This window comes from Lepidochelys olivacea (assembly GCF_965140295.1).
Source record: "Lepidochelys olivacea isolate rLepOli2 genome assembly, chromosome: 7".
NCBI lineage: Eukaryota > Metazoa > Chordata > Testudines > Cheloniidae > Lepidochelys > Lepidochelys olivacea.
Genome location: NC_140417.1, coordinates 31,659,396 through 31,672,906, shown reverse-complemented (window position 1 = coordinate 31,672,906; position 13,511 = coordinate 31,659,396). Strand labels below are relative to the sequence as shown.

General features: G+C 42.6%; 1 protein-coding gene across 2 annotated transcripts in view; it reads left to right on the top strand.

The window, feature by feature from the left end:
• RTN3 (reticulon 3) overlaps nucleotides 1-13,511 on the top strand; it is a gene marked incomplete at its 5' end in the record, with an annotated part of 40,019 nt that overhangs the window by 7,857 nt on the left and 18,651 nt on the right. Inside the window, one exon of one of the 2 annotated variants that reach the window (XM_084633212.1) lies at nucleotides 7,443-7,493. The exons of the other annotated variant lie outside the window; for it this stretch is intronic. Within the exon in view, the coding sequence (XP_084489338.1) occupies nucleotides 7,443-7,493 (51 nt within the window). The remainder of the gene's footprint in view (nucleotides 1-7,442; nucleotides 7,494-13,511) is intronic. 2 annotated transcript variants of the gene reach the window in all.

Genomic DNA, 13,511 nt, shown 5'->3' with positions numbered 1-13,511 from the left:
GCTATATGGAAGTGATGTAGTCTAATGATGAGGGCATTGAACTGGGACTTGGGAATCCTGGGTTTTATTCCCAGCTCTGCCAGTGACCTGCTCTGACTTTGAGCAAAGTACCTTCCATTCCGTGCCTCAGTTTTCCCTCACATTTTGTCTATCCAGTTGAGGCTTTCTGGGGCAAAGATTTTTTTTTTATACTTAGCACTATACATGGGACCCTGAGCTCATCTGGAACCTCTCCACTACTGGAATACAAATCATAACCCAATTAAGGCAAATCATTGGCCCTGTTTATAGATACTTTACTTTTTGCCGTTAGGGAATCAGCTTTATAATTCTCTGGGTCTTAGAAGGCAGGGAGATTGAGGTTTGTCTAGTCACTAGCGCAGAAACTTGGGTGTAAAAAATCGTTTGTGAGCTCTGTCACGGAGTTACTATAACAAGACACTTTCCCTTGCTGTGTCTCAATTTCCCCCATGATATTTTACTGCAAATAATAATAGTTTATTTTCTCCAGTGGTCAGATTTGCTAGGGGAGAATGTGGGAAAACAATCCTGAGATTGAAAAATATGCAAACTTTGACCATAGACTTCTCAGCAACTTTTCACTCTGTTACTGTACTTAATTATGGAAGAGTTGACAGAAGAAGAAGGCAGGCCTTTTTTGCTTTCTTTATCATACCAAACCAGCTGCAGGGCTGCTTGTATCATCAGGGTGCTGTCCTGGGCATTGTTTGGAAAGAAACCTACATAGCTAGTAGTTGGCATTACTACTTGTTGCATCACTGAAGTGTTTCAGAGCCTGGCAGTGTCTTGAATAGACATGTTGCATCCGATGAAGTGAGCTGTAGCTCACGAAAGCTTATGCTCAGGTAAATTGGTTAGTCCCTAAGGTGCCACAAGTCCTCCTTTTCTTTTTGCGAATGCAGACTAACGTGGCTGCTACTCTGAAACCTACAGTGATATTGTGATTGCAATATTGCCAATGCAGGACCACTGTAGGAGCATTTGTGCTCCTGAATGCAGGTGCTCCTGAATGCAGTCTGCAGCAGTAAGTGCTGGTTGCAGGCTTATTGTGTTGCTCCTGAACCTTCATTTTCTTCTAAACAATGGGAAAAACACATCCGCTGTCCCTATGAGACTGCACTGTTACCAGACAGTCTCACAAATCAGTCCTGTTCTACAGCTAGAAAAATCAAAATGATGTGTGATCCTCTTAAGGAGAAAGCATCTGGGCTTTACTCCTGGATGTTTTCATGGTGTGGGCTGGGAATCAGCCTGCTCAGAGTAATGTGAAAAATTTGAAACTGTCCTTAAGCCAACAAATTGGCTTAAAGAAGTGGAAATCGTAGTGATATGAAGCTAGATGGAAGGGTAAGTGGATAGAGTATCTGAAATGAGAAGATGAAAACACACGTGATTGTTTAAGAATGGACTCACTACTTCATTTGTGAACAGAAGTAACTTTTCATTGTTTACTCTTTTACAGATGACCTTTGTAAGGTAGGAATGGTTGAGGCTTTGTGGCTCTAAGACACTACACAATATTGAAGAGGATGACAGAAGTCTTGAACTTTATTGTTTAGCGTTAAATCCAGGTGGCATGGTAGTATTGGTGCTGTATGGAAGGTCTAGATTTAACTTCTGATTTCTTGGGAGGATAGGCAGGAATGCTTTGCTTAGTGTTCCCTTTGGATGTTCATGAAGTGGTGTAAAGAGGATCTGAAGAGAGCCCCATCCAGTCCCTGATCTCGAAGTGAGCGGTTATAATGATCCAGGCTGTCCTTAAAACTCTGTCAGGGAGAAGGAGGACACTATTGGTGGTTCTGACTTTGGTTGGCAAAACAAGTCAATCCTGTTCAATATTCTCCAATGGGAGGTGCATGAGAGGCCAGATATTAAGAAACACTGAAACCCTTAATTATGGCAATGCTGCTGTAAGAAAACTCTGCTGGTACCATACACCATGGTTCCACTAAGTGGTAAAGGCAAAGGCATGGAAACACTTCATCCAAGCACTGGTACTTAGTGCCACATTCAGTAGCCGCTCTTTCACAACTGCTGTTGACGGGAGATCTGCATTTGTCCTAGCAACAAAAACAAGCCCTTAATTAATGGAAAATCACAGGGATGGCTTACAACAAAAGTGATCAAGGCTCCATGGTTAAGGTTGAAAAACCTTTTGGTCTAACAAGCATAGTATTTTTGAAGCTTATACCACACAGTCTGTTGTTATCAAACACTACAGATTCATGGATAAAACCTGATTTCAAGGCTTTATACAAATAGGTGGGCACAAAGAAATGGTGGTGGAGGAATCTGCAGGCCAGGAGACCCCCCCTGAATGTTGTTGGTTGATTCCGAGAGCTAGTTAAGGTTGATAAAATTGCTACATCCATGACTGGACATTACATAGGCAGTTGGAGTAGAAATCTCCACTTGATTTAATAGAAACATAAAGTAAAAAAAAAGGTGTAAGAGGTGCCTGAAAAGCCTATTCAACTGTATCTGAATTTGTATGAGGATGGTGGAGTAGTTTCTTAAGCATTATTCTTCTGTTAAAATGCCCTTTAGATGAGATTCAGAAGCTAGTCTCTTGGATGAGTAACAAGCATTCTGTATCCTTGAAAGCTTCTCTGAGCCCTAGAAAACTTTCTTTTAAATAGCTGGAGGGGGTTGACTGCAACTAAATGAAAGGCTTCAGAGGTGTAGCTGCTGTTCATATTCCTCTTCCACTTCTTGCTTGCTATTTGAACATTGCGGAGCATCAATATGTGGAATTAGTGTCAAATCTGTAGCTATCCCCTCTCATTCATAGTTATTATTACTGCTTTGTAGCTCTTCATAAAAATAATATGCTTGCTTTGAATTATTTTTATCCATTATTTCAGTGACTGATGTGACACAATGGTGCATATGCAGTTGTGTCAAATAACCATTCCATGACCTGAAATTGAACTTCTAACATAGCTCAGATCAAGTTTAACAATAACTTTATTTAATCACATGCCTCACAAATGTGAGGTTAGCGGCCAAGCTGTCAGCAGGCATGTCTGCTATTCTGATGCTCCATCTTGTGTAAGACATCCTAATTTCTCTCCCATAGCACAGAAGGGCAAAGTTGCCAGACTGCCTTCTTGTTTTGGGTGTACATTGTATTCGGCACCAAAGAAATGCCAGACAGAATTCCAACTCCATGTCTGCATTAATGGGGGAGTGCTGGTATGGGCAGTGTGCTGGTGATTGGTTACCACCATAACTGGCAGCTCCCTGATCAATGATTAATTCAAGGGAGGACTAGCTAAGACATTCTTTACTAGTTAACAAAGGCTAACTTTGAAACTTCCCAGAAGGGTACAGCTGCCCCCTTCAATCTCTGCAGATGGTCTCCTCATCTCAGCTGGCAGGTCAGTGATAGGATAGTCTTTTTGGAGAGGGTTGGACAGTGCTGGAGAAGCATGCACTGCTGTTATCTGTGCTGTGCTTGCTGTATGATAAATATGGAGGACATCTGTCTCCAGGCTGTGAAACCAGCACTAATTTCTAATGAAAAATTGAATCTCGAAACACCGAAAATACCAGTGGCTGTGTGTCTGACGAATGAAGTTCTGAAGCTAAAGAATGTAACTTACTTTTAAATAATAAAACCCATCTGATGTGACAATTCGAAGCTGCATGTTATGAATCAGAAGTCCTTTCCAACTCAGCTAGCCGAAATGGCTTTATCTAAGAGATAAGTTGCCCCTCTGCTTACAGAATCCAACAGGCTGTTGCCTAGCTGGGAGTTTTAAAGTAATTGGTTTGGTAGCAGATAAGGTCACAGGCTTATCAGTGTCCACGTAAAAATTACGGGCTTGATGATGGAGGAGAACAGAAGTAGTAGTAATACACGCAGAGCAATAAAGTAATTCCAGAGTTAATAAGAAGAGCAAATTGTCTTTCAAACCAGAAAGTAAGATCTTTGACTTTGGTTTAGAGAGGCTGAAAGATGACATACATATCACAGGTTCTTGATGGAAAACGGTAGCACCATTTTTGACTAGGTAAATAATGATCACGCTGCTTAGTTATACTGTGCCGTACTGTGTTCATACAATAAACACTTGTATATCTATAACATAATCCATTCCCGTTAGATAAAAGGCAGCATCTGACCACTGGGGACCCAGAACTGTACCAACAGTAATGCTTAGCACTCAGCACCTTATATCCAAAAATCTGAAAGCACTTTACAATAAGTTGTGTTAAGTACTATAGATAAGAGTATTGAGTCATGTAGTGTGTGATGTGCTCTGATATCATATAACAAGTGCTGAGAAACAGGGTGAGAGTGTGGGTCTCCTGGCACACGAGAGTGTTTTATTTTACTAGATCCTGCTAAGTCTTAGTATAACCATACCAGTTGTGGTTAATTTGCTATGCTCCACCTGTTAGATATTTCTTCATGTATTGTAAGAATATTGCTGTATCTCCAGTGTTAAAGCACTGGGTCTAAATCTACAGGCCTCTCATAATACCAATAGAACACATGGTCCATGGGTCACTTAATCTGTCTGAATGTGAGTGTAGCTCCCAGCATTATGTGCTCTCTAAACTAGATTTATCACCATGCTGGTAGCCTGCCCTTATAGCTTCCATACATAATCCATTTGGCTAGACTGTCTTCGCAGGTGTCCTGCTGAAGAGAGCTCACGTGTTCCTTTCCACCCAGTCACAGCTCCAAAATGAGAAGCTTTGACCACAGCACAAACCATTCTCCAGCCCATCATTAGAAGGGAGCAGATGTCACTTAGTTGAGCTTTATCTTCCTAGACAGCATTTAATAGTTGTTAGGCTTGCACCTAAAGCCTTCACTCAGACTAAAAACACTGAGACACTACAGCTCCAGGCTTTCTAGTGGAGTAGAGGAAGCCTCAATTCACTGGAGCATCTCTTGTTAAAACCTGTTGGTTACTCCTGATATAAAAGGGCAGGAGGGTGTAACAAGGAAATAAGTAGAAGAAGCACTAGGCCAACGCTTTCACAGGTAACCAGTGGTTTTGAGTGACTCAACTTTTCTTGGGTGCCCACCTTAAGATACCATTAAAGTATCTTGGTCTGAAGTGGGCAGGTGCTCCTCCTTTACTGAATGAGGCCCATTTAAAGTGTGGCAAACTGGTTAACCAAAAAGTGGGATGCCCACAATCGCTAGTGACTTTTGAAAATCCTAGGCCTTAGTAAAGGGCTTGTTCAGGGATCAATATACTAAGGTATATCTCTTCTGGACGGGGCTAATTGTTTTGTTTTGGGGTGCTTTCTGGCATTTTGAGAGGTGATACAGCCAGGTAGAAAATATTTGCAGTCCATTGAAACTACAAAATCCTATAGCTATTAGCCGTACTGTTTTTTTTTTATTTTTGTCTGAGATTCAGGGTCTGTCGTAAAACAAGCTGAGTTTCAAAGCATGAAAAATGTCAGGCTTGCAATTGGTTTCTGAGAACTCTTTGTAAGCTTCTTACAAAGTCTGAGAAATCAAAATAAATGTTTACTTGAAGGCTGTTCCTATGGGTAAAGACATTAAATAGCCTCATTGGTAGAGCATCTGGGGTTTGAAAAGCATAATGAATACAAGCACGGGGTTTGAGGGTAAAAGAATCTTCATAATTCCTCCATTGGATCTCTGTTCAGCTACACAGACCTAAGACTGAAGAATGCAATCTGAAGCCACACAATATGTTTTTGTCAATAGGAGACCCTGTGCAGACTTCTCATCCCAATCATGACTGATGAACAACTATAAACAGCCATTTTTGTTTATGCAAAGCAGAAATAAATAGTTCTTATGTTAAAATCTGCTGTTAAGAAGGGGGCTTTTGAGGGGGGAAAGTGAGACGGCTGTCAAGTTAGACTGGTAGACTCTCTTCCCATTGTGTAGACCCAGTGGAATTCTTGGAAAACGTTTGCAACTTTGTTTCTGAAGTTCCAGAACTTGCTGTCCTTCTGTTTCCACAGGATTATAGCGGAAGGTAAATGAGTCACCTGCAGCTATCTGAAGAGTTGGATAGACTGGTTCTGAACAAACAAACAAAAAACCAACAAAGAGGGAACACAGTCTAGTGCTTCAAGCAAGAGACTGGGAGTAAGGACTCCAGGGTTCTATTCTCTTCTGTGCTACTGCTTTTTATTGGACCTCAAGATTAAAGCTTTAGAGGTGGGAAATGGAGGCGGTGGCATTTGCTTGAGGTCACACAGGAAGTTGATCATAACAAGTATAGTTGGTTCCTGGTCCCATGCTCAGTCCACTAGACCATGCTGCGTCCAGTACATGGTATACCATGTACTTCAAATGTGAAGAATAAGCTTTTGAAATTTCATATGCAGAGACTGATGAACTCATCCTTTATATGGTAAAATCAGTTTAAATTCTAAAGGCCATATTTTCACATCCATGTGAGAGACAAAAATTCCACAGGTTTGGCTGTCTTTCTTAGACTAGAGTCCAACAACTTCCTTTCTGCTGTTGCAGGTGGAAATAAAAATAAATCCCCTTGTTTCTAGACAGTCTTTTTGGATATCTCTTAAGATAAGAACTGGTGCATTATGGGACAGTGGTGTAATGGTGGGGTTTTGGTTTGGAGATAAAGTGCACACGTTAAATGAAGTAATAGAACTTCAGTATTTCTTTTTTAGGAAGCACAGAATTAAAATGTATTTTTTCTTTGTATAATGTGTGTCTGATTTTAATGAAGGCTGTTTTAGATCCCTGTTAGGAGATGCTATGAGAATAGAAAACCATATTTAAAGAAAGTGGACTATGTAGTTGCCAGAGGTGATTCTGTCTTTGAAGTTGGATGTTTAGAATGGATCTATGGTACCCTTCCCATGCAGCCTTCATTCGAGTAAACTTGTTTTGTAGTGGGTTTGGGGAGATGTGTAGTTTACAGCTAAGACAAGTGGGAATCAAACTTTTAACAAGGGAAGCATCTTTCAGTAACCCCACATATACTAACATGTGTTCAAGCTTTTTTGCATTGGTGTCACTTGCATTAAGAGTCTATTGTGGCAGCACTGAAAACCCATTTATTAGATGGGTGTAGCTGATGCAGTTACCACCACTTCAGAAGATGTGCACATAGTACTGAAGACACTTGCAAAACCCTAACAAAAACCTAATGAATTCACACAAGCACTGACTGTCCCCTGTTTCCCTCATAAAGTAACAATGGAACAGTATATTATGGAGACGTATCCTTTCTAAGCAGATGGGGTGAAACTGACTGCTTGGCTTAATATTCATAGTTGCTTCATTTAATAATAATAATAAAAAAAAAGTAAATGAGCTGTTGCAGAAAGGTGAGTGAATGGATTAAGAAACTCTTCTCCCACAGTGGCATTTCTGCACCTGTTGAGGTTCACTGCAAAGCAGTGTGTATAACTGTCAAATTCTCATCCTGTATATTTTCTTTCAGATTCCTTTGTTTCTTCCTCTCAGCCTGTCTCTCTCTTTACGACTTCACAAGGCAAGTCTGTCATTTTCTTGTACGCTAATAAAAGAAAAATGTTGAGAAAGGCTGTAACTGGGGCATAAGGCTTTCTCTTGTCCAGAATTATCCCTTAAAAATCTATAAGTAGCTTCAAAACAGTTCACCATGTGAACCACTCAGCAGTTGTTGGCTAATGATCTGGTGCAGCCAAGCTACTCTCTTATGGCCTGGTTGCTAGTGCATAATATGTTCTTCTTCGTGTAAGAAAGATAAAGACCTGCTCTTCCCTCCTCATGCAGCAGTTAGCTAATGCTATCAACAGCAAATTGGCAAAAGGGATCTATAGCTGTGAGCCAAGGAGCATGTGCAGGATTTCCTAATGTACATAACGACCCTGAAGAAATAGAGGTTTGGGAGAACAGGACAGGTTTGCTGCTGTTCGTGTGGAAAACTCCTGGGAAACTACTGATAGTCTTGTCTTTTGCTGAATTCTTTGTGGATTAGTACCATAATCCAGGGAGGCAGTCGGCTCACATGTAGGACTGGCTGCCCATACTATGTTGTGGCTTTTCTTTTCATCCTGCTGCTGATAGAGAATTGGCACTGTAGTCTGCGCATTTCTTGGGCGCAGTCCTGCAAGGAATGCAGAGAAAGTTGGAGGGGAACACTGTGCTTTATTTGTCCTGCTATAAGCCCTTCATTATTTTGAGGGGAGGCAGCATGTACGCTGGTTCTCAAACTTTTATCCTAGTGACCCCTTTCACATAGCAAGCCTCTGAGTGCGACCCCTCCCCCCCTTATAAATTAAAAACACATTTTTATGTCTTTAACACCATTATAAATGCTGCAGGCAAAGTAGGCTTTGGGGTGGAGGCTGACAGCTTGCGACCCCCATGTAATAACCTCACAACCCCCTGAGGGGTCCCAACCCCCAGTTTGAGAAGTAGTAGTCTAGTAGTTAGAGAGGGCAACTTGGACTGAGCCTCATGGGTTCTACCCCTAGCTTTGATATTGACTTGCCATATGGGCCTTGGGCAAGTCACTTCCCCTCCTTATTTGCTAGTCTGTGGAATGGGGATGATATCTACCAGAAAGCATTTTACAAAGATGATAGGTTCTGTCTGATTAGTGAAAGGTGTATGTTGTGCTGGGAACCTGGTCAGTGGAGAACCTGTTTAGAAAATCCCAGTAAAATCCCTTCAGCTCAGAGTTAAAAATAAGTGATTGTTCCTCTGAATAATTCTGCTTAGGCTTGGGTAGGATTATGTTTCTAAAAGCTGGGAATTGTGACCTGTTGATTAAATTGGTTGCTAACAGTGGGCCCCACCAGAACTGGTATTGGCAAAACATCTTGGCTACTAGTATATGCAGTGTCTTAGTGGCATTGACCTAACAGCTGAGGAGAGAGACTAGCAAAGCCTCTCCCTATGTCTTCTCTGGTAGCTACAGTAGCCTGCTGTTGGTATGAAATTCTGACCCACCGTATAGTGATGCATCTAACAGTAAGTACAGTAATGCAAATGCATCAGTGCTTTAGCTTATGCTGTGGATTCCCTGGAGGAAATTGACACCGGTATAGTTCAGGCAGTGGTAGGAGTGGGGAATGCTGTGTCCTCTCACCATTTCATATCTCATCCCATGTCTTGTCATGAATGCAAATGATACCATCCTATACATGTGAAGCAACCAAATATACTTTCTGAACCATATACTTAATAGGATGCTAAAGTGCAGCAGCTGACAGAATAGAAATGACTAGACAACAGATACCTTAATATGCCACCTTTTTCTAACCTGGGATGGGGAGATAAACTATTGGCCCATAGTTTGTTAGTATAAGGAGGAACTTAAGCTACGAAAACTGCTTGAGGTCGGAAATGACTTAAGTTTCCATTCTCTACAGCAGTGGTTTTCAAACTCTGGGTCGCCACCCAGTACTGAATCGCAGAATGTAAGGCACTGGGTCACAGCGGTTCTGGTCAGCACCACTGAGCAGGCCGTTAAAAATCCTGTTGGCGGTGCTGCCCAGCTAAGGAAGCAGCCAGCTGTTGGTCCAGTTCCAAGCACTAGCTCCGCACTCCCATTGGCTGGTTTCCGACCAATGGGAGCTGGGAGGAGGTGGGTGTTGCCTGCGGGTGGAGCCGCTTGCACACCTCTGCCTAGGAGCCAGACCTGCTGCTGGCCGCTTCCGGGGTGCCTGCCTTAGCACCCCTGGTGCACCGCTGACTGGGAGCCGCCGCAGGTAAGACCACACCCCATTTGCATGCCCTGATCCTCCTACCCCAGCCCTGAGCCCCCCCAATCCAGAGCCCCCTCCTGCACCCCAAAGCCCTCATCCCTGGCCCAGAGCCCTGACCCCCTCCTGCACCCCAACCTCCTGGCTCAGCCTTGAGTCCCCCCCCAAACCCGGAGCCCCCTCCTGCACCCAAAACCCCTCATCCCTGGCTCAGCCCAGAGCCCTGACCCCCACCCCCCTGCCCCAGCCCAGAATCCCCTCCTGCACCCTATAACCTGCACCCCAAGCCCAGAGCCCCCTCCCATACCCCAAACCCCTCATCCCCAGCTGCATTGGGTTGTGGGCATCAACAATTTTCTTCAACTGGGTCGCCAGAAAAAAAGTTTGAAAACCACTGCTCTTCAGGAACAAAGCCGTTCACTAAACCAAAGTCTTGGTCTACACACAGATTTTGTACCAGTATAATTACTTTGTTTAGAGGCTGTGATGTTAACTGACACAGTTATACCAGTACAACCCCTGGTATATGATGCATCCTTTTACTAGTATAACTGTCTTATACCAGTAAAATGTATTTCCCTTCCTAAATAGAAATAGGTATACTATCAGGAAGCACCTTTATACTGATATAAATGCCTCTGCACTTGTGGGGGGAGGAGGGGATGTTTTAATGCTCTAACTATCCCGGCATAGTTAAAATGGTACAAGTTTTCCGTAAAGACAAGACCTATGATAGTTATAGGCAAATTCAACTAGATCCAATCCCTTAGCAGTACAATTTCTTAAAAACCAAATGGAGCAAAAGAGTCTGTAATCTAGGAGTGTTCTTATATGGATTTAACTTGCATCCACCAATTCTAATTTTTCAGCACAGACCTTTTGAAATTTAGGAAACTTCGGGTGCTGGAAACACCAGAAGTATTCAGACAAGATATGAGTGCATCAGCTTAGCGCTTGTATCAGCCTGTCGTTGGAGGTGCTGTTCATTTAACTTGATAAACAAAAGGTTGGGTCTATTGGAGCCACCAGAGTTACTAGTTTAACCCTGATTTCACAGTTGAACTTGAATAAATTGTGATCCCCACATATAAGGGACAGCCAGAACTCCAGGGTAGAATGAAAGATTGTCATGCCTTAGCTGACCAGAAGGTTAAGAAACTTCAAAGCTGACCCTCCTTCAAAAAGGGCTAAGGAAAAGAGCTGATTCCCGACTTACATGAATAGGATAATCTAAGGTAAAGCCTGCTATGCAGTATCAGAAACACATTCTTTATTTGGCTGTCTAACCAATTCACCCAGCTGACACAGTACACTCCAGGCATCTGGAATAGGAAGTTGCAATACTGAAGAACTTTGGGGCAAGCGGTGGGAACAAAGTTGTTAGCCGGTTACAGCCTTTTAAAAAACATTTTTCTTTCTATTCTGTCCCCGTTACTAAAGTCCTTTGCAACCTGGCTTGACTGCAAAGTGTCTGCTGGCTAACTTCCTATCTTGGTGCTGTGGCTGTCAGGTGCTGATACTGCTTTGCACGTTTTTAGCTTCAATCTTCATGTCTGTTGTATGTGATTTGATTAGAAATAACACACATTAGTTCAGTGGCAAAAAAAGCCTGAATATTTTTTTCAAGCTAATCACTTAGGGGGTGCGTGCGTGTTTGTGTGTATGCACATGCTGTTAAAGGTTCGGAATCAAGTGTCTATTACCCTATTAAAGTAATAAGTATATAGTGGTTGCTACACCACTTAATTAGCTTGCTGCAGATCTCCGATGTAAATTCATGTTTTTCCATCAGCTAACATACCATTAGACTTTGAAGTAGCAAATTTTACTTATGAATTTATGCAAACCAACTAAGCAAGTGGTATAGACAGCAAGATGCAGAACACTTCGGACGGAGAATCAAATATAAGCTAACTCTCAAATCTGAAAGAGAAATGACCTCAACACTGAATTCTATCCTGTGGAAGAGTGCATAGCAAGTTGATTTGACCTGTAAGTTGAGCAAGGCTCCTACAGATATCTCCCATTCTAAGGGTAGCTTTTGTAGGATTTCTTAAAATGGCTTTGAACCTGAAGAGGAAGGGTGGTCAGGTCAGGGAGTTTGCCTGGGACTCAGGAAACCCACATTTAATTTCCTGCTCTGCCACAGACTTCCTGTGTGACCATGAGCAAGTCACTTAGGTCTAGTCTACATTAGAAAGCTAGGCTGACCTAGCTACCTCGCTCAGGGATGTGAAAAAATCACAACCCTGAGACACTTAGTTAATCTTACCTAAGCCCCAGTGTCAACAGTGCTAGGTGGAGGAAGACCTTCTATCACTGTAGTTAAGTGTTTGCACTACAGTGTTTTAGCTGTGCCCTCTGTAGTGTTTCTAGTGTAGACATACACTTAGTCTCTCTAGGCTTCAATTTCCCCTCTGTACAATGAAGATAAGAACATTTCCCCTACCTCACAAAGGGGTGCGAAGATAAATATATTCACAATTGTGAAGTGCTCATATTAAAGAGATGAGAGGGCAATTGAGTACCTTAGACCTCTTTTTCGACTTTATAAATGAGGAAACCTGTTGTGGGATTCTTGCATCTTCCTCTGAAGCATCTGGACCCTTGGAGATTGGATACTGATCTAGATGGGACCCAGATCTCGTCCAGTTTGGCAGTCCTATGGCTATAACAGAGGAGTTGCATATCAGATCAGTATTCCCTAAGTGTGTGCTTGCCATTGCAGTTTAAACAGATACTAACAATTTTTCATATTTCCATAGAGAAGTTGGGTAGAAATGTCTTGATCCTCCATTTTGAAATAAAAAAGCAAAAGGAAACAGTTTTTTAAAAGGCAGCTTTTCATGCCACCTTCATGCATCATCAGTTAACAGGGACAGAGCCTCATTTGAGCTCAGTGCAAACTGGATGAAATTCTCTGGCCTGTGATACACAAGAGGTCAGACTTGATGATCTAATGTTCCCTTCTGGCCTTACTCTATGAATATTTTTTCCTTCAGTCTCTTATCCCTCAAGCCATAAGAAACATCTGAGTGTTTTCCCCTAGAAACTAAAAGATCACTCTCTCCAAGTTGCCTGACTTTAATATGGGTTTTGTAGTGTGATTCTAGTGTCTTTCTTTATGCATACTCTGATTTGGAGAATACAAGTCAATCACATATAGGAGGCCTGTGTTTCAGATGAACCTTTTAATTGTAGAGCCTTGTCTTTTGATGAAATGAACCTTTATAGATCCATTAGAACAGTGACTTTCAGCCTGTGGTCAGCAGACCCCCTGAGGGTCCATGGACTGTGCCTAAGATTTCCAAAGGGGTCCATACCTCCACTTGAAATTTTTTAGTGGTCCGCAAATGAAAAAAGGTTAAAAACCATTGTTCTAATGCAATGGTTCTCAACAGATTTACAGTTGTGGGCTGCCCCAGACCCCTAAGCCCAGCGCTCCCTGCCCAGAGACCCCTCAGAGTGGGGCCAAGAACAAACCCCTGGGCCTGGGCAGCCAGGACCCAGACCCCGCCACGCAGGGCCAGGCAGCCAAGACCCAGTTTATTTTAGCACACTGCGGGGCTGCAGTTGTGTGCTAATTGGGCCGCATGTGGCCCGGGGGCCATGGGTTGAGCACCACTGCATTAGAATATACCAGCTCCGTCTAATATCTCAAGTTCTAGCCTTAGGAAGGACAACGTTCCATCCCTGTACCTCCGAAAGCTGTTACATCTTGGCCAAGACTTCCAGTTGCAACGGTGACTGCCACACACTCTTAATCTAGAAAAGTCCTGATGCACCTTTAATTTCATGGCTGAATTCTGTCATCCTTT